General features: G+C 36.5%; 1 protein-coding gene and 1 long non-coding RNA gene across 18 annotated transcripts in view; one reads left to right on the top strand and one right to left on the bottom strand.

Annotated features, from left to right (window-relative positions):
* The window catches only part of LOC111932757 (uncharacterized), a 249,403-nt gene that overhangs the window by 161,903 nt on the left and 63,760 nt on the right, over positions 1 to 23,740 (bottom strand). The window contains exon 1 of one of the 2 annotated variants that reach the window (XR_015273839.1): positions 6,689 to 6,897. The exons of the other annotated variant lie outside the window; for it this stretch is intronic. This is a non-coding gene — a long non-coding RNA (uncharacterized LOC111932757). Of the gene's footprint in view, positions 1 to 6,688; positions 6,898 to 23,740 lie in introns of those variants that run through there. 2 annotated transcript variants of the gene reach the window in all.
* LOC111932758 (uncharacterized) overlaps positions 5,446 to 23,740 on the top strand; it is a 62,022-nt gene continuing 43,727 nt past the window's right edge. For 11 of the 16 annotated variants that reach the window (XR_015273828.1, XR_015273829.1, XR_015273831.1 and 8 more), the window contains exon 1: positions 5,565 to 6,004. Coding sequence is in view for 1 of the 16 variants with exons in the window: in XM_086842030.1 (XP_086698156.1) it covers positions 5,965 to 6,004 (40 nt within the window). In the remaining 15 variants the exon portion in view is untranslated. Of the gene's footprint in view, positions 6,005 to 23,740 lie in introns of all 16 variants that reach the window. The other 5 variants (XR_015273835.1, XR_015273833.1, XR_015273832.1 and 2 more) reach the window with 1 other exon arrangement.

Below are 23,740 nucleotides of genomic sequence, written 5' to 3'. Positions count from 1 at the left end.
TGGCTTCTTGTAAGGAAAACTATGGTATTGTTAGTGTTTTTATGCAGTATTAACATCCTTTAAGGAAACAACAAAATAAATTATTTCATTAAGGAGTAAAATGTGGAAGGCAGATGGTTTAAAAAAACAATTCCTTTTGAAACTGTGCTGGTTTAGGACCACCCAAAACTGGAACAGAAATGGGGCAAGCTATCTACTATTTTGATCCCTAAAAGACTGAGATATCAGACAAGAGCTACAAATTAAAAATGAAAAATCTCATTACATCAAAATTATTGACAAAGAAGAAAAATAATTTGCAAGATTTATTATCTTGGTCCACAAACAATATATTAATTTGAAAAATTTGGAACATATATTTTACATTAATATTTTTTTACTGAAAAAGATGTTGCAACTGCTATAGGCTTGTGTCCTAGTGATGCTTTAATCTCACCTAGAATACAACAGTTCTGTGCAGCCAGTGCTGTAGGAGTGGGCCAGTGCAGGGAATACATTATTTAGTTTAGGGAATTCATATACTTTGAAATACTTCAACATTCATCTATTTTCTCTGTGAAGAGACAGATGATTTATCCCAGGGAATAATAGATTCAATAAAAAATAGAACTAGTTCAATAGAACATGCAGGATTTTTTTCAATGAATAGACTTCTACATTTGAAACTGCTAAATACTATCATTCTTTACCAAATACTGGATTGCACATAATTTGAGTTCTAATAAGTTCTAGATTTTGAAAGCAATCTTACAAGGAAATTAAAATAGGAAGTGCCAGTTGCAGACATCTATAAGGAAACAACAGTTTGAGAAATAATTTATAAAATATATATATTTATATATTACAATGGGTTAACTGGGGATGAAAGAGCTTGCATCTGAAACCAGAAAAAGCTGCATAACCTTGTAAGAGCAGTTAGAGGGAAAAATTCCTGTAATGGTCACCAAGTTTGTCCCTATAAAGCCTTAATTTTTTTATGATTAAAACTGAGCCAGCTGAGTATCAGGCAAGTGTCTTTTAGGGAAAATAAATTTTTTATTCTGAAAGGACTTAAAAGAACAAATAATTAAAGAAAAGAGACAAAAATGGAAGAATTTTTTTAAATTAAGGAAATTACCCTGGAAAGAAAAAAAAGCATTATTCAAAAGAAATTACAAGACTTTCTGGAATACACAGATGTGATATAGAAACTGTTTACCTAACTTTCATTTTTACGTTTATCTGATCAAAAGAATGGTTGATTCTAGCTTTATTGATCAAGTTTTTCTGGATAGCCTAATTTTATGGTGACCTCATTTGTAGCCAAACTTTAAAAGACCCATGTCACTCAATTTGATTTGAAGTATAGTGCAGTATATACCAACGCACTGTTTAAATAACATTACATTTTATCTAAAATTTTTATTTTACAAATACAATTTTAAAGACATTATTTTAATTTTCACTTCAATAAATTAGTAAAAATTCTAGGATCAATTAGTTAATAATCCTGGACTTTTCCCCATTGTATTAAGTTTACCTGAATGAGATCTGAATTCCTCACTAACAGTCCTGTAACCAAAATCAGGTTTATAAATATACAACTACAAGCTCAACATATGTATGAATTCCACTATGTAGATCAAGATATCAAGATCTTTTTTTCTTTATAGTGGTTAAATTACAGCCATATTATCTAAGCTACCCACCAAAAGCTGTCCCTAAGCAAACAGAAGACCTGCAGAGGAAAGAGGAGTAAGTCATTCTGACTTTCACTAGTGAGGGGATCCCAGCTTCCTCTCTGAATGTTGAAAACCTTCCTAGTATCTCATGGTGGTTTCATTCACTTCTACAGAAATAAAGGAAACCAAGGAATAAGACTCAGCTGGAAAAAAACAAAAGCAAAATATACACCCCCTCAAAGTTTCACAAAATCCATTATGATATTAACAGCTAAACCCATAGTTTTTCTTTGTGGCAATGGCAGATACTGCAGCCTAGCCTGCCCATCTGGGTCATATACAGCAGAGATGATTTGCTCAGACATTTCAGCTATTTGCACCCCTCCTAGTAACAGGAGATGAGAACAAACCTTCACTGACAACGCTTTTGTACCAGACACATTTGAAAATCTCCTTGTGTTAGCTTTGGGCTGTTCTTAACCCGGGTACAGAACCATTTCCAGAATATGTACACACACTGCATGTGTATATTTCCAGGCCCTGGTAATTCCTCTCCATGGGTTCTTGCGTGCCCTTCATCCACTTGCTCTCCCTCGACTATTTTCAATGACTTTGCTTCTTCTCTGTCTTTTTCTGGCTTTTCCAGTATCTCCTGGGATTTTTTTTTTTTGTCTGATTTCTTCTTTGTTTATGCACTACCAATCTCAAGGGATTTTAGTAGCACTGACTAATATAAGCTTGAAACTTTAGCAAATACCACCTATTGCTGAATTATAAAAAGCAAAGGTGTATAGAACAGCAAAAATTCTCTGGTAAAGTTGTAAGCAAATACACAGTCTATGAAGTTCAATTCCTTTCCATTGAAAGAAAAATGGAAAGGCTTAAAGATGCTGGGCAACATGAGATCTGCATCATACACGTGATAGGACTACATTCGATTGACTGTCTAAATGAACAGTTAAAATACATATTTACAGAAGTATTCATCAACACACAAACTGCATTAGTGTCTTCATTCCGTTTCTGAAAGAAATTTATCACAATTTTTGACTTTTGTCTTTCTAAATGCTGTATGCCTTACTAAGAAGAAGCCAAGGGACAAATCTGCTGCTCCTCCCAAATAGACATTGAGCTTATATTTCCACATGAAAAAAATCAATATCTGTTTTTAAAAGTTATTTGTGAATGCACCCTGTATAAGATGTTCAAGGCCATCCTACTTTTCCTCACCCTTAACCCAACCATCTGCTCTCTAATGCTTCCAAATATTGAAAATGCTCCTTTGGCAACTATAATTTCTAGCTTCAGTCATGTTTTTCCTTTCCTAGTTTTCCTGGCCCGGGAAGCTTAGAAATTCTTAGGAATAGGATCTCTATTAGACAGGAGTTAAGCATATCTACCAATCTTTGCTAGACCAGGGGAAAGCTGCAACACCAAAAACTGTAACCCAAACCCAGAAATGGAGATCTCTGGTGTTAAAGGATGAAGTCACAGAGGACCACAGAGCAGTAGGATCTCCGGACTCTGACAGCCCAGTTTCCTCCAGCATCTTATCTCTTGTGTTAAACTTCATCACAATGACAGAATTTGCAAAGTAACTTTATTTTCCACACTGTGATAATTTCATGATGCTCTTATTCTTTGACTCTTACAATTATTAATTTGCCTTTTCTAACAATAGTGGCAAAAGAAGCAGTTTATTATTCAGGGAGAGTGAATATGATTGTAGCCTAAATCTTCATTTTTTTTCTTTTCAATGGACGTGACAGGGAGAATAAAATGTCCATTTAGATGCACAAATACATATAAAGATGCACTTCTCTCTCTGGAGACAGCAGTGATACAACAGTATTAATTTGGTCTCCAAAATACTATGTGTCACAAAAATGTCTGCTTGTATCATCTAGGTCTTTGATTCATGGCTCAAGAAATGCACATAAATAATCATTGCTCCAGAGTCCTAGATTTTCCTAAAATCCACTCGAGTTGTTTGAGGAAAAAGCTAAACAATAATAAATGAACTCAGATGTTTATTCCCTCTCTGTAAAGAGCTTTTCAGCATTTTAAAATCAGAAATTACATTCATGAAAAAGATGTATTTAAGACAAGACCATGCATTGCTCTTAAAACCAAAGAGTTTACTGCTCTCTAGAGTAAGTTTTCTTTTATTAGTATTTCTTCCACTCTTTAATTGAATTAAACAACAACAAGAAAAAGCAACCAAAATTATGAAGACCACCAGCGCAGTGAAGAAAAGAAAATGTCTCCCAGGGTTTTCAGTTCTCTTCCCTCAGTGTTCTGGAGTCCAGATGTGAAAAGCCTAGTGGAGCTGAAAACATTTTTGGTGGGTGGAGAGAAAGTTTTGATGCTACTGCTGTAGCCTTATTTTATCCAAACCAGACAATTATCTTTCTTCATGAAGATTAAAAAGCCAAACAACACCACCCAACAAACCACACCTTTTATATATTGCTATTAAACAGCATTTATAAGTAAGCCTTCTGGAAAAAAAAAATAAAACACTCTGCATCTTAGCACTTAGAAGCAAAGAAAGCCTAACTCAAAGTAGAATATTTACTGTCTTCATCTTCTTTAAAATCCTCTTTGTCAGGTGTGTCAGTTTATTTTTAAGAGATGTAATTTTCCTGCTCACATATCAAGCAAACACATATTGATTTGCTGCAGCCATACCAGGTCACAGGATATGGAGGAATGTTCCCATATCTTATGCAGCTACACCTGGAATATGGTGTTCAGCTAAGTGATGACAAGGGTGGTCAGTGAGGTGATGATAAAAGTCTATAAATAGCTTAAGAGGGTGAACTCTGAGGAGGGAGAAGCATTGGTTTAAGGTGGACTGAACAAGCTTGACTGGAAGAACCAAAGTGATGCCCTGGGCCAGGCATAAGCTGCTAAATAGGATCCTGTAAACACTACAATTGCCAGCAGAACGGTCTGGCCTTGGTCTTGCGTACACCACAGACATATAATGAATTTACTATTCCAGATTAATTATTCTGGGAAATTTCCAAGCATATTTAAGCACTTCAACTGTTGAACTGGGCCCCAAGTTCAACAGTCCACCAACAGGAGTCACACGCTGGGTGTATTCAGAACTATACGCGACATAGCACTGGAAACGCATAAGAGGAGATAAATCTGCCTGGAGAGGAAGATGGACACAAACCCTGAAAATCTGCCATACCTCTGTTTTCTGTAGTTCTAGGAAAACCTGCATGTGGGATTTGGGAAAGGTCTTTTTAATAAGGGTTAATTGGAGAAGTATGTCACACATGACTGAGTACCGTTTCAAATTACTGCTCACGCTGGCATAACTAAATCAGACAAATGACAGAATACCAAAATAGGGAATAGTCAATCTTCTTCCCTCCTACTTAATCTTAATATCTTCATTATTCTCAGAGATCAGCAATTACAGATTTTCTGGAATTTGTTGCTTCTTTAAAAATATTACTAAGACCATATAATAATATTCCCCAGAGATCCAGTAATTCTGTAAAATCTTTATTCTGTTGTCAAATTATTAGTCTAGGCTTTCAAACTGCTGGATTCATTTATCTGGCTTTATGTGATACAAAAGTTCAGGATAAATGATCCTGATATAGCCCTTTCTGAGCTTAAAAAAAAAGAAAATCTGAAAAAGGGAAAAATAACAAGTTTGGTAAAACAGATTAGTTACTCACATGAAAATCATTGTACTGTCTGTAACACTGTGTTACTCTGAAAGTCAGGTCCCTAACCCCGAACCTGAAAAAGTCACTTCAGTTTCTCTCTGCTGGCCAAGTTAACTGCAAGCATTTCCTGACGCTGAGAATGCAGGCAGAAAAAGGAAAAACGTCGACTTGAGAAAAGCACAGCTTCCAATCCCCACCCACCAGCTTCAGTCAAAGGGATGACTTCAGTCCCTTTCTTAACTAATCCTGTCACTGTAAAATCCTACAGTCATTCTTCCAACATAAAGGGAAAACGGACTCACTAGGAGGACCTAGACTCTTTCAGCTTGAACTGTTAACCAATGGTGGAAATGCAAGAATGCTGAAGTTGTGCCTTCAGAGCCAATAGAGTGGATTTGTGTGTCCCACATGACTGTGTTTCCCCTGTCTTTCACATGGGCAGTATTTAGTTCAATTCAGAACTGCAGATAGTATAGCGTGCAGAGCAGCAATGGGATGTCTGAGCACAAGTGGCTGACTTCCAGGCGACTTCAGGAAGCACATTTATACATTTCTCCTGAATTAAACTGGGATTCTGCACCCTTGACATTCTCCAACCCTCCTTGTCGATGCAGAAGGAGACAACGACCTGCACAGCACAACAAAACTGTGAGTATGGGATCTATTTATTTTTATTTTCACACGGAAAAACAAACCTCTTAAAAATGTCAAAATGCTACGTGCCCAGATCTATGATTACTTTTCTTATAAGATAAACAAGTATCTAAAGTGTTATTTAAATTCAGAAATATTTCTTGCATGCTTCAATAAAAGAAAGAGGAAAAAAAAAAGAAAAAAAAAAAAGAAAGAAAAAAAAGCAAAAGCGAGTTATCCTCCAGGGCAGTGCCTGCATGCATGCAGCATGACACACTGCTTCCTGACATAGCCAGCGTGCTGCTTTGTTCATAAAGAAAAACAAAGACAAAAAGCCCTACACACGTATGTTGTTCACTTTTATTTGTACTCTGTGTCTAATCAGGCCTGATCTGTCCCCAAGGGGAAAACATAAAGGCAAACTTTAACTCCGGCAGCAAGGGCAGCCCAGACTTTGCAGACATCTGACAGTTATTATAATTAGCTCTGAAAGACAGCGAAGACACTTTGGGGCAAATAGCTCTTACATTTGGAACAATGAAGTCGAGCAAGGTTCCCATCCCACCCCTTCCACGGGGGGAGGGGGAGAGGCAGGGCAACGGGGGGAGTGTTAGGAAAGGCTTATGGCTGGACTGAAAACACACAACTAGTATAATATCTGCTCAGCATGAGGACAGGCTTTTTGATAAGCAACTTTACCTCTTGATTGCAGCTTGCGTTCACTCGGATTCCTGGCGGGGTGGGAAAGGGTGTGGGGCTCTCCACGGTATAACGTCAGAAGGTCGGGTGGAGGGGGCAGCGGGGACGAAGGGGCCAGAAAGAAGAGAATATCCATAGCAGAAGACATTGAAATTGTTTCCCAGAGCTTTACTGGCCAGATCTCCTTAAGCCCAAGTTGCTTTCTGGGCAAGATTTATGAGAGTTCTCAAACAGAAGCAACAGACAAAGCAGCGCTTTTTTTTTTTTTTTTTTTTTTCAATTTCCTTGGAAAAGAAATTGAACCCAAATGAATAACCGTATAATAAACAGCACTGATTTGTATTTTTGCTCCTTCCCTCACCCCCCCCCACCCCCCACCACTTGCTCATAAGACCTTTAATAAGGTCTTTCCCTCCTGCCTGCATGATCCTTCCCACCCCCCTTCCCTACCAAAAGTTCGATTCTGAAAACTACGATCAGAAGGGGAAAAGCAAAGACAATAGAAATCTGATTCGGTCCTGCCTGGGCTGGATCTCTAATAATGCATGAAGTGAAAACAGTTTCTAAGTGAAAGATGAGCGGACTTCTTTACAAAAAAAATAAAAAAATAAAAAAATTATAAAAAAAAAATACGTGCAATAAGGAGAAATTGTTGAAAGACTCCAGACGCTACTAATTATGGCTTAAATAAATCTTCCTGGACAGATGTTTGCTTGCTCCCACTGCAGGGAGAGGAACGTTAAAAGAAGCATTTTTTAAAAAAGGATTTGACGTGAATCTCCTACATATGATTTTTTTTTTTTTTTTCTTTGTAAATACACTGTTTTATTCTTTGTCTGCCCTGCTGTTATCTCCCCCTCCCCCACCCGCCGCCCACTGTGAGCTGAGACACCTGAAGGCTAGACACAATGATCAACAGAGCACTGCGCTCGCCTGTCTGGATTCCAGCCAGGTTTTTTTTCCCTTCCACAATCAAGGAGCCTGCACGCAATGCACGGCAAGCCCCTTGCTCTGCTATGTGCAGATCAGACAGAAGTCTGAACTGTGCTGCAGAGAAGATTAAAGACAAACACAAGCCTTTCCTCCTTATGTCGGCCAGGCTCAGTTTCAACTTGTTATGATTTGCAAAAAAAAAAAAAAAAAAATACCAAATAAGAAACTTTGTAAACATATATACACATTATTGTACAAAACATATGCACACGCACACACTTTCCAGCACAGTGTAACTAGGGACATCCAATGTTTCCCGTTTTTACTGTGATTTCTACTCCAGCCTTACAGTCAATGCAGTATTTTATGTTAAGTTCATGCATCACTTACATAATTGCTGTGTAGCTCTCAAGTATGTGTAAAGGTTTTGTATGCGCATTTGATCTATTACATAAAGGCAAGAAACTACTGTACAGCTACCCATTCCTGAATGCCCATCGAGCTGAAACCTTACAAGATATTTGTGTTTAGAGGGATTAGCGAGAGCTCCTAGACAGTTTTACGATAGTTTCAAACGAGGCAGTAGCGAAATGCTTTGTGAATAGGTTGTCTTCAAACCGAAGGGGCGCATGGAGGGGACTGGGCTGGCCCTGCGAGCCACAGCCCACAGAAAAGCCGAGTGGCCCAGTGTCACCGTGCCACCAAGTTGGGCTTGGGAATGCAGTACACCCAAAAATAGTTGCTCTCCCTTTGGTGTGGCTATGGGTGGGGTTAGCAGAGACATACAGGGGGAAAGGCAGATTCAAAGCCTGTATTCTATTTAATTTTTAAACGTATGCTGTGCTGACCAACCTATTTTCTAAATTCTTTGGAATTTCATTGTCTTGTGGTACAAATTATGGTGTGATAAACATGATGACTAATATTTGCTTTTCAATGTGAACTTTGTATGAGAAAGACCTAAAAGAAAATACATTTTAAAACATACAGCCACGTGCACACACGTACAATGCTTTTAATTTACTCCCTGAAAATGTTTAAACTATATTTTAATTACTCTAACAGGTATCCTAATGGAAAGATAATAATTTTTTCAGCTTTTTTTCCTCTAATATTGCTTATAAAAACTATGAGAAAAGGAACCCAGCATAAGTATCCCATATTTAATCTTAAAAAAAAAAAACTTCCTTTCCAAATAGCAATGGAGCCATGCAAACAAAAGATTGCACGTAGTGGCAGCAATATCCACAGCAAATTAAAAATTCCTGAATAGAGATTTCAGAAAAATTAAGTAAATTAATCATGAGCTGTGGTCAAATTTGTATTCCTGCATTTTATTTTATTTTTTTTTGTAAATATGGAAGTGAATGCATTTCTAAAGGAACAATTTACACACTTTATATGAAATACACAAGCAAACTCTACACAATGAGGAGTATATATTTGTAAATTATATGTATGTACACATGTTCAGTAGTATTAAAGTGATAATTTCCTTTCTACTTATCCTTGCATATTATTTTTAAAACAAAATTTGTCACTTCTTTCAAAAAATGTGTTTCGAAATAATGCCTGCAGCTAAATTATGAAGTGCTCACTTTCATTTTCTTAAGGTAATGACAAGGCAGTCATATTTTTATCCTTTCCTAAAGGCTGAAATCCTAGGCAAATCAATTCCTTTAAACTTCAGAAGTGATTTACACACTACCTTGCCTTAGAAGAGTATTTCAACTGGCAACTCATGCAATGTTTGTTAAAGTAATATCTAATCACATAAGAAATAAGCATTAAGCCAGAGTATATGAGTACAGGGCCCTTGCCTCCATGTTTAGTTCAACATTCTCCCCTTCTTCCAGTATGGTCTCTTGGGTTTTGTGAGTGCTGGGTACAACAGCTCTCACTAGAGTAGGCAGGACCTGAGCAGTGTTGCTTTAAAGATGGCATTATCCTCTCCTGCTGTTGTTGTCCACACACCTGAGATTTAGAGCTGTGTGGTTTAGTTTTTTACAAGAAGAATTTATTTACCTGGTGTGAAAATTGCTCACCTCTGTTTTTTTTAGTGACTTCTTTAAACTTTTTAATAGTTGATGCTGAAATAATACAAGCATGGAAGCTAGCTCATGCATATTTATGACTCCATTCCTTAAAATTTTGATATCTATTACAGCTTGTCTCTTAGCCTGTGGCCTACATTTGGTTGTGCAAATTCCATGGTGCTACTCACACAGACTTCAAGTTCCAATTTCCTTTTTTAAACTCTCCTCTCCCCTCTTCCCCCCATGCTTCCTGTTGCATTGGCTTGTTTGAGCCTTTCCTACTTCAAACAGAAGTGTGACTTTCAGTCCTAGGAATAAAGTGCTCAGAATTATCTCCAAAACTTTAAAAAGATTGGTAGTTTCACTTATACCTCTACAGAGCTGAAGTAACTTGAGAACCTACCAGAAACATAGACAGTCTCAATAAGGTAACAGGGTCAAATGAGCTCATACTTTACAGATAGGAAGAGAACTGCACATAGCAATTTTACAGATAAAAAGCACGGAGTGTTTTAAGGTAAACATATTTCTGTTTGATATTTTAGCAAACTGTTGCAAAGCTCAAACTAGAGCAGAGTCAAAACTACTTTCAGCATGGTACAGTGTAGACCAGATGGCCACGTGTTCTTTTCTTATTTAGATGAGACTTTTCCTTTCAATAACATCTTTCTTCCTGACCTGCTTAAAAATTCCAGCGAATGAAATCAGCACAGGATTTTCAATTCTAATTGACCATGTGCAGAGGAAAGGCCAGTAGAGAAATCAGTAGGACCATTGTAAGGCACACTGCATCAATCTCTCCTTTGTCCTGAATCTTTTCTAGTATGAGCTAAAATAATTAAGAATATTTAATTTGTATTATTTGTACAGCAGCAAATCTAGCAGCATTCAGGCAGAACTCATAGTGAGTTCCTCTTTTAGAAGTGCGTGTAACAAGGAAGATGTATGTCTGACACCAGAAAAGCAGGTACTTGACATCATTTAATGGCCAAATATTAAAAAAAAAACCAAAACAAAACCCCATAAAACTGGAAAGAAACCTCCCAAAAGAAACTGAAGGAAAGAATGACCAAAAAGGACTGAAAGATGTGGCTGAATTAAAACATGAACTGCTTTACCTTTTTCTAATGAAGGCAGATTTGAAGGATATGGTACTTAAATAAATTTTTGAAAAGCATCTTTTAGAAGAGTCTGAAAAATATAATTTTCCACTGTCCAAAATATTGACCCTTAAATATCTGTAATCTTCAAATGCTTCAAATTTGCCTACATAGATTTCACCCACACGCATCACACCCACACTGCGTTGGTTGTGATCAGCCTCGATTGTGTCTGTGTGATCTACATGCAAGGTGCAGACTGTGTGTATCACACACAAACATTACCTACAGAAATACACACCCAGAGGACATCACTGAAGCCTTCCCTACTATTTTATTTGCATTTAGTGAGATGTGTGTGAAGCAATATAACAATATTTGAGATTTAACGAGTATGCAAAGGATGCACAAAGTCCTACATACGTGTTTACATAGCTAATGGATAAGGTAAGTGGGTAAAAGGAATTCTTCAGAAGAAAAGGGGTTAGGGAAAAAGACTAATTGAGAGCAATATAGAGCAAGTTTGGTTAAAAAAAAAGAAGCAACAGACTTCTGTCTGTACTGTTTTGGACAAATTCACTCTACTCCTCACAGTTCAGTTTAACATTATGCTTGAATGGTTGGTGGTTTCATATCATCACTATAAGCTTAAATCAATAAACAACACCTGTAGAATATAAATTCTGAAAAATAGTTATGAAAATGGTTTCATTAAGATAACCTGAAGAAAGGAGGTTTTCATTAAAATCCCAATAATTTTTAAAGTTAAGGTGAAAAACAATCCAGGAGAAAATTCAGTGGGCAGTATGGCCTTTCCTATATGTCAAGCATGCGGTCCAAATAACATTTGCATGAAGAAACACGTCTGACAACATAAAACAAAGCCCAGACCTTGGGTCTGGCCAGGCAGACATGGTAAAAGGTCTGATTTCAGCTCTACAGCAAGATGTTTCGTAGCCTTGGGCAAGTCATTTAACTGCCTGGCTTCTCATCTACGTCACATTAGCAGAATTTAAGTTTTGAATGTGTGATTATAATTACGAGGTCAGTAATGAGATACCACAGAAAAGGATTCAGGAGAGACCTCAGATGCTTGAAAACAACATAAAATGCTAGATAGAACAATGGTCTTTTGTTTATGTTATTAAGTGAGATCATTTTTGGTGTGGTATTTCTACAACAAGAAAGATACAAAAAGACAAGATACAAAGCCTCTTTCTCAAGAGATCAATGACATTCAGTTCTAGCTTAATATCCTAAAGTTCTTCATGTACTCGAACATTAATTTCTTCTTTTTTACTAAGTTGCAACAAAATATCAGAATATAGGATAAATGGAAGATACTGCTCCATCTGTAAAGATGTTGTAGATTCAACACTCATGCAAGGCCTACCACTAAAACACTGACTCCAGTTATGGCTTATTTAACAGACTGTCCCAGGGTACCGGTGAGACAGAGCAGGTTAAATGCTGCACTGCATGACCAGAGTTAAATCTGGGGCCCTGGACACACAGCGCCTCTGGCACTCTGCACCAAGGAGCTGATCTTGGAATGGCGTCGAGCGTACATTTCCTTCTAAAGCCTGTCGGCCACCTAGAGAACCACTTCCACCCTCGACGTTCAGCACGTGCTGAAACAGGTCTTTCATTTCTACAGAGCACATTGCCCTGAAAAGTAAATACAAAGTAAATACCTCTGCTGGGCTCTGCCTGCATTCAGTTGTGCTCCCACGTTCACCTTTCTGTTCCTCTTTCTTTTTGATTTCCACCACTGAATAGACCAAGTTAGAATCCCTTCAGCAGCAACGCTAAAAATCACTGCACAGAACACAGAAATCAGTGAGCTGCACTGGCCAAGAGACTTGACAGGAGACCTTGTGAGGCCACCATTTTGTGACTGAGTAATGACCCTGACACACACATGAACTGGAAACTTTGTTATCTGACCCTGAGGAAATATGAGGGATCTCTGTGCAAAACAAAAAAAACACCTGAAACATTTTCTTATTAATGTTGTTACTAATCAATATTCATGCACGCTATGAAAGAAATACTCAGACTTTCAGCTATCTTGCATCAGTGTTGTACACAAGATGTAAAATTTAATGAAAAAGCAGTGTAACATCTCAGCAGCTTTGCAGGAAGGGTAGGGTAGTGAAAAGTGGGTAAGAAGAAAATATCCTGCGTGGAAGTACAGCCTCGTGCAGTGCTCAGAACAAGGAGAGGAAGTGAGCAAAATGTGCATGGTTCCATGCAACTGATGGGCTGTATTTCACCAGCCTATTTTTACTGTCAAGGCTCCAGACTATATTAGGAGTCTATCCAGTCTCTTAAGCCATGGGATGTGGATAATGGGATCAGATAAAATTATTAAAATCAGTTTGGTCTCATGCGTTCATCTACTAAGCGTAATAGATGCAAAACTGAAAGACTTAATTGTATAATAAAAGTACAAACACCTCTTTGTTTTACCTCTGCATTTTTCCACTTTAGAGAAATTGATGAGGTTTTTCTCTGTTTGTGTGACTGAAAAAAACAACAAAGGCAAACAAGACAATTCTTCTCTTGCAGCATCCCAGCTGAAACTAGTTTCATCTATCCAAACAAATAAGCTCAGAAGTAGTTGCAAAAAAAATTTTATACTACATCCCATGAGATATTTTACGTAGAGTGTCTGGTTAATAAGCTTCAGAAACAAAGACTGCTTTTAAGTAGATAACAGAGTTTAATAACTGCCTTTTTTAGAAGTAAAAATCTGATAATTTCCCAGAATGTCTCATCCGTACACTGAGTTTGTACTACTGTTTTCAAGCATTATTTTTTTTTTAGTGTATTTGAAACAATTTTTCTGAGAGAAAAATTTGCAAAGGAAAGGATTTAAAAAGATAAGTCTAGCAAATGAAGTGAAGAACAGGGAAGAAAAGCAGTTCCCAAGGTTGATTAAAAGACTTGGAAAGGGTTAAAAATTCAGATCTTTATGTAAGAATTATAAATGAAAGGAGAGTTAAAAAGGGGGAGAAGCGGGGGAAGAGCTAAGCTGCCGGTGACTAGAGTGTATTTATGGATTACTATGTCCTGAAAAGAAGAAAACCAGAGTTGTAAGATGACACTGCAGGGGTTGTCTGGACTTTTCACCGAGTGTAAAGTCTGTTTAGTCAGTGTCTTAATGCCTAATGCTGACCTCTGCCCTCTTCACTCCTCCCTGCTCCAGGTGCAACATTTTTGCAAGTGCTTTACTGGAAAGTTTCTGCAGGTTTCACACAGTGCAAAGTGCACAGAGCACTTTACACATCCATTACGCCCACCCAATATCAAGGGTTAGCAGATTTTTTTATCCTAAGTACACACAATGATTTGTTGTATACATTTTCCCTTATTAGTATTGCTGCATTAAATTAATAAAAACAAAAGCTTCTTTGTAGGGGTATTTAATTTACATAATTCTATACAACAAGATACAAGATTAAGTATAAACTCGTCTCATGCTACCCAGCACTGTGCAACATATGCCAGCAATGCTATTGATCTCTCTTAAATTAATTCTCTTTGCTATGGAAATGGAAGAGAAAAACAAAACCCATTGCTACAAAATAGTCAAGGCAATACAGCTTATGTTCCTCAGGAAAAGAAAATATTTCTTGTACAGTTATTAATTAGATTTGGACTGATAAAATTTTTAAAGAAAAACAGCAGTATTAAAAAATAATAATAAAAAGAGCTAAACTACATGAGGTCTGTACAATATCAATTTTGATTTACAAAAACAGTGTATTAAATCTATAAATCCTACAGTTTTTAGTAATGAATATATATAAAAGTACACAAATAATTATTTCTCTATGCTTTATGTTTAGTAGATGGTTGCTAAGATTTTTGAGGTCTGCAATTTAATTTTTCTGAGGAGAAAGTATATTCTGGGTACCATCATCTTCAAGACCACTAGAAGTGTTGTGTTGTTTCTGGAAAGGTTTCTGTGGGCATTTCTTGCCACTGTGGGCAAGGAGCCCATTTTCCCCTGTGTACACAATGCTGCTGGACTTCTGGCTCCTTTGGGTTTCACCTGGCATTGAAGATGATTTTCACTGTGTAATACCAGCTACTAAAACTCATCCTTCTCCAGTGGCATAAAGCTTACTGCAAATCCAAGACTGTCCAGTCATGGTTCTTGCGCTTTGTTATCCATACTAGCTAACTATGCCCCCTCCAAAGATTAAAAATCATGATTTAGAAATTTAAAACTTTCAAATAACTGAATTCTCCACATTCCTTCCTCAGTGAGCTATGCTGAGGAGTGTTCAATACACTGAAGGAAAAGAAAGGAGGAAAAGGATGGGTTTAAAAGAGGTGAATAGCAGCAGGTAGGCTTCATGGAAAACCCTACTAGTCTAGCCAGAATAACCCAGGATAACACATCTTCTGTGCACAGCATTACTTCAAGGTAAGACTTACATAGAAAGAGTTCAGATGAGGGTTTATATTTAGGGAATTTCTATGACAGAGATGTGTTTGCATCTGGACTAGAACATTTATTTTACTGGATTACCTTTCAGATATGCTAAGCAGCTGTACCTCTCTGAAAGAATATTTTGGTGTTTTCCAATGACATTGCTAAATAAAAAATAGTTTAGGCCGTCTTTATTACCTAAATAGTTAAAGGGTCTGATTTTGGGGGAGATTTTTCTTTCAAACAAAATGTGGATCTTAAAAAATCTGTAGTTGATTCCAGGAGTGGCTACTGGTCAAGAGGTCAAAATATTCTGGGAAGTGTGTCCTGAAACAGTTTTCTTATGTTTTTCAATTTAATTTAAACACTGGAACTCAAAGATAATAGTGGAAAAAAAAATTAAAAAAATGTTTGTTTGAAGTGACAGACTATTTCTAGAGCTGGGCAGCTTTATCTCAGCACAAAAAGTGCTTCTGTCCACAGTGCAGCTGCTAAAAACTCATCAACACTCCTTGTTTAAGGGTAGGGTACAATTAGAAGTCAAAACTTTAAAAACCTGAAAAGTTATTACTGCAGTAAGACATGCAACTGGATTTGATTTCTGGATTTGTTTACAAGACATATTTAGTGCAGGTGGTATTCTCCTTAATTTCACTGAAGGTCAAGTGTACTTGTCATAATTGTATTTTTTGCACAGCTGAGAATTCAACTACTTGTGCAGACTGAAAACAGACATTGTTTCTGTAAAGGAAACACAGAGGCACTGAAGAGTTGGACTTGAAATAAACAATGAAGTAAATTCTCACAGTTTTCAGCTACCATCTCGTCAAGATCACTTTTGAGTTTGCTGTGTATCAGTGGAAGCAGTGATTTGGGTCCTTCACTCCCAGAACTTCAGAATCCTTTGACTGGAAAAGTGGTTTCATCTATTTTGCTTTAGATGGCTAGTTAAAATTTTTTTCAGGACTACAAACTAAGATGAAGGTTTTGCAGTATTTGCAAATAACTGACATTACAATGATTTACAAGTATAAAAATGAACAAAACTGAAATAATCAAGATTGTAATTCAAGTAAATAAAAACTAGATTACAAAAAATATAAATTCATTTTCTGCTATTTTGGAATGTCAAAATTATGGCTTTCAGAGGAGACTGTCTTATTCTCTGTAAATTTTAAACTGACTTGTTACAATTGTCAGATAGCAAACTAAATTTGCTGAAAAAAACAACATGGCAGAAATAGGATACTATTCTTGTGCTTTGATTCATTTACTCTTATGAATTATCAGTCTCTCCCACGTGCAATATGTGCATCTAAAATACAAAGTTGTCCACTGAACCTTGTTTTTCTCGTGAATATGTTTCCCTCATCCTCTACCTTACAATCATTGCTAGTGCCTTCACTATGCATTTTACCTGAAGAAGGAAATTCAGGCAAAACATCTCTGAATTGTGTTTAATTACATTTTTTTTCATGTCAGTTGAAAAAAGCCATAACAAAAAAACCCCAAACAACCAGGTGTCTCCTTCTGTTATTCTTATGTAATAGTTAAGTCTTGCATAACGCTTAAAAAATCCTCCAGTTTTCTTCAAGTAAATTATTTCCTAATATATCAGAGACAAGGAAGATAAATCATCCTTTCCAGATTCTCTTCATGTCAGGTCCAGAGCTCAGGTTTGCTTCAGAGCATCAGTTCACCAAATTTTAAAACTAGAGACAAATTTCTCTTGTGAAATCCATTTGCTGATTAGCAGTTTCTTACCCATCTCCTCTACCCCCATCCAATCTGCTTCTCTAAACAGCACTGCCCTGAATCGCTGTATTCCTCTGCAAACAGCAAAATGTAAAGATGTAAAAACTGGAACTAGTTACATAAATACACAACATTACATATGATGACAGTTTTAAAAATTTTACTTAAAAGCATAAATGCAAGTGAAATAGTGCCTTTTTATGGAGCAGTTCAAAGACACAGAAATACTTTTATTAAATTGACACAAGATCACGACTTCAAATCTACGTTTTCATTTATTGTGGAAACCTCAAAAAACAACCAGGTTGCCATCTGATTAGTTTCTGTTATTTCCTTAAAATACAAAATAGTACAGGAAAGCAAGCAGTAGTCTCATGAAATTTCCCTAGGTCAACTTAGAGGACTTTGGTATTTCAATCTGTGGGATTCATCTGACATTTTGTCTGTAAATCCAAGCTTCCTCTTTCCTCACCTCATTGGCAAACTTATTTTTAAGTTGTATTTATTTGTAATTATAAAGTTTTACTGCCTTATTGCATGGTCAAATCCACCAAAAAAACCATTGATTTGTGGGGTTTGGGGTTTTTTTTTGGTGGTTTTGTTTTGTTTTGTTTTTTTTAAAGAGGAAAAAATATCTCTCTAACCACTATCCTATGACAGTTTTGTACTTATATTCAGGGAATAAATTTTACACAACTTCAACTTTACAACTTCATTTAGAGAATCAATAATCAGGACTATTCTTTCCATATCAGTATTCTAGCTGAGTTTTTCAGACTCAGTATTAAATTTGGGGTAATTTAGGATCTTCTCCACAAAAAAAAAATTAAATCTATCGTCCTGTTAGTGAAGGAAGTGAAACCTAAGTTACTTAAAAAGCTGATGAGGTTCCTGTCCTTTCTGAGGAGGAGTCAAGATGGTTTTTGCTGAAATACTGGTTTAAATTTATACAAAAAAAAAAACAACAACAACAACAAAAAAACAAAAAACAAAACCCTGTACTTTAAGAAATAGTTCAAAGGGAACAGGGAATAACACTGAATATGTATCAGGTTCATCAATCTACTTCTTAGATACACAACTGCTTGTTTCTCTGAGGAGATGGCAACACACCTGTACCTTTGTAGCAGCCAGCATAGGGAATCACATTTAGCCCCAGCAGGCTCCAGTGGGGTAGGCCTCCATCATGTTTCCAACACACTCCTGGAGAAAGGAGAATGCTGCCTTGCATGCACAGGTTGTGAGAACACCAAGGCCATTGAAAGGACCAGTGGGACTTGGCTGAATTCCCAAATTTTATTGTATTAAGAAAAGGTCTCTAGTCTGTCCTGTAATGCTTCTCTGATGAGTAACTCACTATGTAGTGCCTATATCCTGTCCTTTTCTTTCCTTCTCTGGATTTACACAGAACAGACAGCAATGATTTCCTGCTGGATGCCCTCAGGATTCACTGCGTGTTTTGGATGTTGCAAAGGAAGAGGAGACAGTCAAGAAAATTTGAGACTTTTATGGGAGAGGGGTTTGTGGCCTTTGGCTACAAGATCTTAATGAGCTTCCTGCTCCTTTTTTTCCTCATCTCTCTACAACAGGAGGCAGCAAGCACAACGAAGACTAGAATTGTGCATCCCTCCTTGCCAAAGATTTGTCATCCAGTAGCTTTAAATTTAGAAACTTAAATTGGCTGTCATTTCTTTTACTGCACAAATGTAAAATAAGTGATGTTAAGATAGCATTAAAGAGAAATGTGGGGGAGACTGCTTCTCAATTGTTCTGTTTGAAAACTTGTACTTTAATTCATGACAAGCAGCAAGATTCACTGGAAAAGGCATTCTGCACTGAAAGATGCTGGGCATACTTCATTATATGAGAACATTTCCAAATGAAGACCTTCTTTTCCATTTCCTTAAAGATGGCCTCAGACTATACCACCTGTCTAAACATATTTACAGTCTCTCCACACGGCTGCAAGCTCACTGTAGTGGAATTTTTCTAAGGGTCAAAGGTAGCACAAGTGAAGAGGTTTTGGTTTGGTTTGTTTTTTAAGACACAAGGAGATATCCATGAATTTTCTGCAAATCTAGCTACAGATATAACTGGCTTATAATAGAAACATTTGGTAATCTAATCTAGAGATACAAACTCTCTGAGTGGCTGCTAACCATTTGATAAACTTTTTTAAAGTTTAGTTAGTACTACATTATGCAGTTTGCATTTGACTTACTTAATTTGTTCTCTGCTGCCCTCTTTTTCCACTTTTTTTTTGTTTGTAAGATGTTAGTTGAGCCACAAAAGCAACCCCTATATCTCCCAGCATACTTGCCAAGTTAATTTTACTTTTACTTCCTCATTTAAGGGGAAAAGGGGGACTAGGGACGAACAAACATTTTGGGTCAGGTGATACATCCATATCTAAAGACAGGAGCAAAGATGAGAGATCAAACTTGCCTAAAAAAAAAAAAAAGATAAGCAATTACTAAATCACAAATATAACATATTTATCACTTGAATAAATTGCTCAAAATTTGACAGTTGCCATCTTCTGAAATTTCAATTTGGAGGATCCCTCCCCCATTCTCCAGGAAAGACATCTGGCTGCCACTGAATGGAGTTTACTGTTTGAACATCCCATCTGGTTTCATCATGTTAACACATGATTCCAAGTCATTCAAGAAGTATGAACAATGGATATTGTATTCCATATAGTGTCATGTGGATTTAATCTTTAAAAGATGGTGGCACTGTATAACTCAATCTTTTAACTAAAAGTCAAAACATTTCTTGTACTGAAAACTCATTTCCCACAGCCTCAAAAGCTTCAGATTTTATCCTGCTCTAACAACGACAAGTAGACAATGTCTCCCTCATATAGTGCCATTCCTATTGTTACCTACCAGAATACCTATCTTGATAAATCAAGAACACATTTCCTAAACTCAGCAGTTAAAAGCAGCATTAAAACAGATTTTTCATGAGAATACTAATTATTTTCATAGTCAAATTACTTCCAGATTGATTAAAATCAGAAGCAGAAGTTTGTTGAGGCAAACGGAAGTTGGGCACTTTTGCCTTCCAGAGCTGGTAACTCTACCTTTCACTGACATTAGAAAAATCTGAAAAAAGTCTCTCCAAGACAAACTGTAAGTGCTTTTGTCAACAGACCAGCACTACTTTATCTCAGTGATGCTGAAAGAACATCTCATTTCTCTATATACTCTTGAATTAAAACTCAATTTTCAGTTAATAACATTTCTTATCCAAACAGCTCTTTAACATTTATTTCTTCATAAGGATAATTGACTCGTGGTCCTGTAACACTGATCCTAATATATTTTTTGTATTTCTTAAAGGATGCCTAGTAGGAACAAATGTTCAATAAGTGGCTTATTATGAAAACTTAATAAAAACTTATTTCAGACTAAAAGAGAATTATATAAACTTCAAGAGTAAGCAGGTATTTAAATATTTTCTGGCTGTCTTTCAAGCCACCTAATAAAATGATATTGCTTCATTAGAGCACTTGGGAAAATGACTGGTTTATCTGCAAGGGTGAAAAGATGAGGAAAAAATATAGATATTTTGAAGGGAAACACCTTTTTAGTGGAATGAAGCAGGGCAAACATCCTTTACATCTCTGGAACTGGATCATGAAGACTGACTTGTTTATTCTCAAAACTGTAAGGCTAACTGAGTCGGAGTTGTGTAACAAGATATTATAGATGTGCTGATGAGAGAAGACAATTCTGTAAAGATTGATAAAAGCAATTACACAATAACACCACCCAACTTTTTCTGAACTCTGTTGAAGTCTATGTTTTATTTAGTATCACCATTTTACCAGCCAGCTCAAAGGCTGAAGCTAGTTATATGTGTGGACATCAGGATTTTCACAGAAACACCTAAATCAAAAATATTTAAGAGGCTACTGTTGGTGCTTTAAAAATCACTTTGCGTTGTCTGGAAAATGACTTTACCTGGTTTACCTGCTGTGTTTCAGTTGACAAATGCTGTCTAGAGGATAGGGGCTACTACATTTAATAAACAGAAAGGGCAAAGAATGAAAAGATGTGCTCAAATTTATGGAAGTCAGTGAATTCCTGTGTGACAAACTGGGTAAGCTCCCAGCAAAGCAGGGTTGAAGGCTGGCTCCATCAGTTGGAAATTCTTTTAAAATCTGTGGAGATCATACAGACTGCTAAAACAGTGGATAATATGCATTAAACAGAGTCACTTCTAACTGATTACATCAGGGAAGCTACTGAATTCCCTAAATTCAGGATAAGAAAAATAAAATACAAGATTGGAATAGAGACAAAAAAGCTTTGTTGATTTTAACTGTGTTCCACTGTTCCTATCACCTCTAATAACTAAATCATTAATACAGTAGTGACTGTGTTCATTGATGACCACCTTAGTTTTACAGAACTAAGAGAATTGTTTGTTTCATTTGGCAGTACTTCTATTGACTCTTTCCAAGTAATTCTAGTTAAGTATTCATTCAGCACAGATTTATGCAAGCTATAGCAGACAGCTTGTGTCAGAAAGTCTTCAGAGTCTGTTTGTCTAATTCAAGTACTCTGTCTAGAAAGGCATTGCTTTTGAGTACTCAAAACCTATTAATTCAGTTCCTTATGTTGGCAGGCACAAAACACACAATACTTTTCAGCTTGTAATCCATCTGCAACACCTGAATTACTACAAGCACTTGTCATACACTGAAGAGAAAAAGGGACACTGACAAAAGGAATTTAAGGAAATGGAAGTCCTAAACTGAGTCTCCCTGAAAGCATTTTAAAAATTTATTTTATTTCTTTGCCCTTAAGCCATGAATGTCTTAAAGCATGCAAGATCCATGCTTAAAAAGAACTAAAATCCTGTCTTCTAGAATTTAGGTATTGAGTTAAAACTCGTTGGTTTTATGTAAGTATTTTGTACTAGTGAAAAGTTTGACTTCTCGGACAGAATCCAGAATTAAAGTTGTCTCTACTCACAATCAATTTCAGTTAACATGTAGCAAGAGAATTTTGAAGACACAGCAAGACTTTTCCAGGGAAGATAATTTATTTTAATGCTTTACTTCAAGATAGAGTGTGCTGGTCTAGCTAGACCACATGAAATTGGTGCCAAGTGATCCTCAACCAGACTAGCAATACATCCATTTAAAAGGGCAGTGACACAGTCCCTGATAAAGTACTTGTTGTTACATCAGTTCTCTCACTTAAAAAAATGTGTGGGATATTAATGCTAATTTTTTAATTCTTGTATGGAGTAAGGAGCATTTATTTCCTAGAACATTGTATTCGGTCATCTTGTTCCTACCTGTAACGTTTAACTTCCAAAACCAAAGCAGAATGCCTTCACAATTCCGTCCTTCATTAGGGGAGAAAAGTATCTTAGTAGTTTGACATAAGTTTCAGTATTAAGAGAAAACTTGAGTCGGGTTATTGAATCAATCTACTCTTTCTGGATATCTACACAGATTTCACATTAACATTAAAGTAATGGGTGTTAAAATGAAATCTCACAGTGGCAAGTCTGAGTTCTAACTTGGACTTTGGTTATTTGTAACTCATGTTTAACCTTACAGAAAATCTAAGTGCATTATGATCCAAATTAACTAAATTCAAACTTAAGTATCTTCTTTTTGTAATCTAGCTTAGATATTTGTGCACTGCAGACATTTGATATCTAACTCTCTCCCTCTTGCTAACACAATCTTGTTTTCCACATATAAATGGCAAGCTGCCAATTAGGGAAGTACACATGCTGCAATGCAAAGGAAAATAAGTAGATATGTCTGTATGTATTAACTACAAGTCAGAGTATTGTCTAGTGCAGCTGGAGTGAAAAACACTCCAAAAAAGCTAATTACAAATCCAGTCTTTATTATTATAAGCAAAAGCTTTTGTGAGCTAGGGTTACAGTCCTCACTGCAGTGTATTTCTTGTTTTTGTCTTTGTTATTCTTTTTCCACTGATTCAAACTCTTGAAAATAAAATTGTCTCAAAGCCATTAAAACAAGAAAAATCTTAAAGCAATTTATCAAACTATAGTGCAAAGAATAAAATTCTCTTCATTCATTCCATCACCTCTACAGCCTTACAGTTGCTTTTATCCATACGTAGAACACAATTCCAATGTAAATGCCAGAATGACAAATAAATAAAACCTATTACTGTAGAATGAAACTTTTTTATAAGCTTCCTTAAGGAAAAACAAAGCTACTGGTGAAGCAAGCAGGACACCCAGGTTCATCTGGGCTCCTGTTCCAGATTCAGAATATAATAGGAGAAATTCCACTTTGTTGATTCCCAAGATGTAAAAGATGTTTTAGGATTATTCCCATTATTCATCCTACTATAAACCAAAGCAGACAATCTTTTGGACACTGCTGTAGAGTAGCAGAGAATTCTAGGTAGTTCTGTATGGTATATGATACACAGAGCTGTACATCACCCTCAAACCCTAGCAGCAGTAATTTAGATCAGGATACTGAAGTTAACAAACCTAAAAACCCCCGTATTATCTGTTTCTTCTGTGTACTTAACTGTACAAGTTCTGTAAGTATATTGATCATCTATAAGCCTGCTAAAAAGCATAACTAATTATATTTATTCATTCTCCTCTCTAAGAAAAAGAGACTTAGCAAAACTAAATTTTGTGGGCTCTGTAATTTCAATGTGACTGTGCTGCTTCTCTCGTCACAAAATGCCTGGCATCTTCTTGTGCCACACTACTCAGCGTAAGCTGCTTTTCTGTAATTCATAGGCCACTTCTGTACAGGGCC

Source organism: Cyanistes caeruleus, chromosome 9 (assembly GCF_971803275.1).
Source record: "Cyanistes caeruleus chromosome 9, bCyaCae1.hap1.1, whole genome shotgun sequence".
Taxonomy (NCBI): Eukaryota; Metazoa; Chordata; class Aves; order Passeriformes; family Paridae; genus Cyanistes; species Cyanistes caeruleus.
Note: the sequence above shows the minus strand (reverse complement) of the source record. Positions and strands in the feature narration are given on the sequence as shown.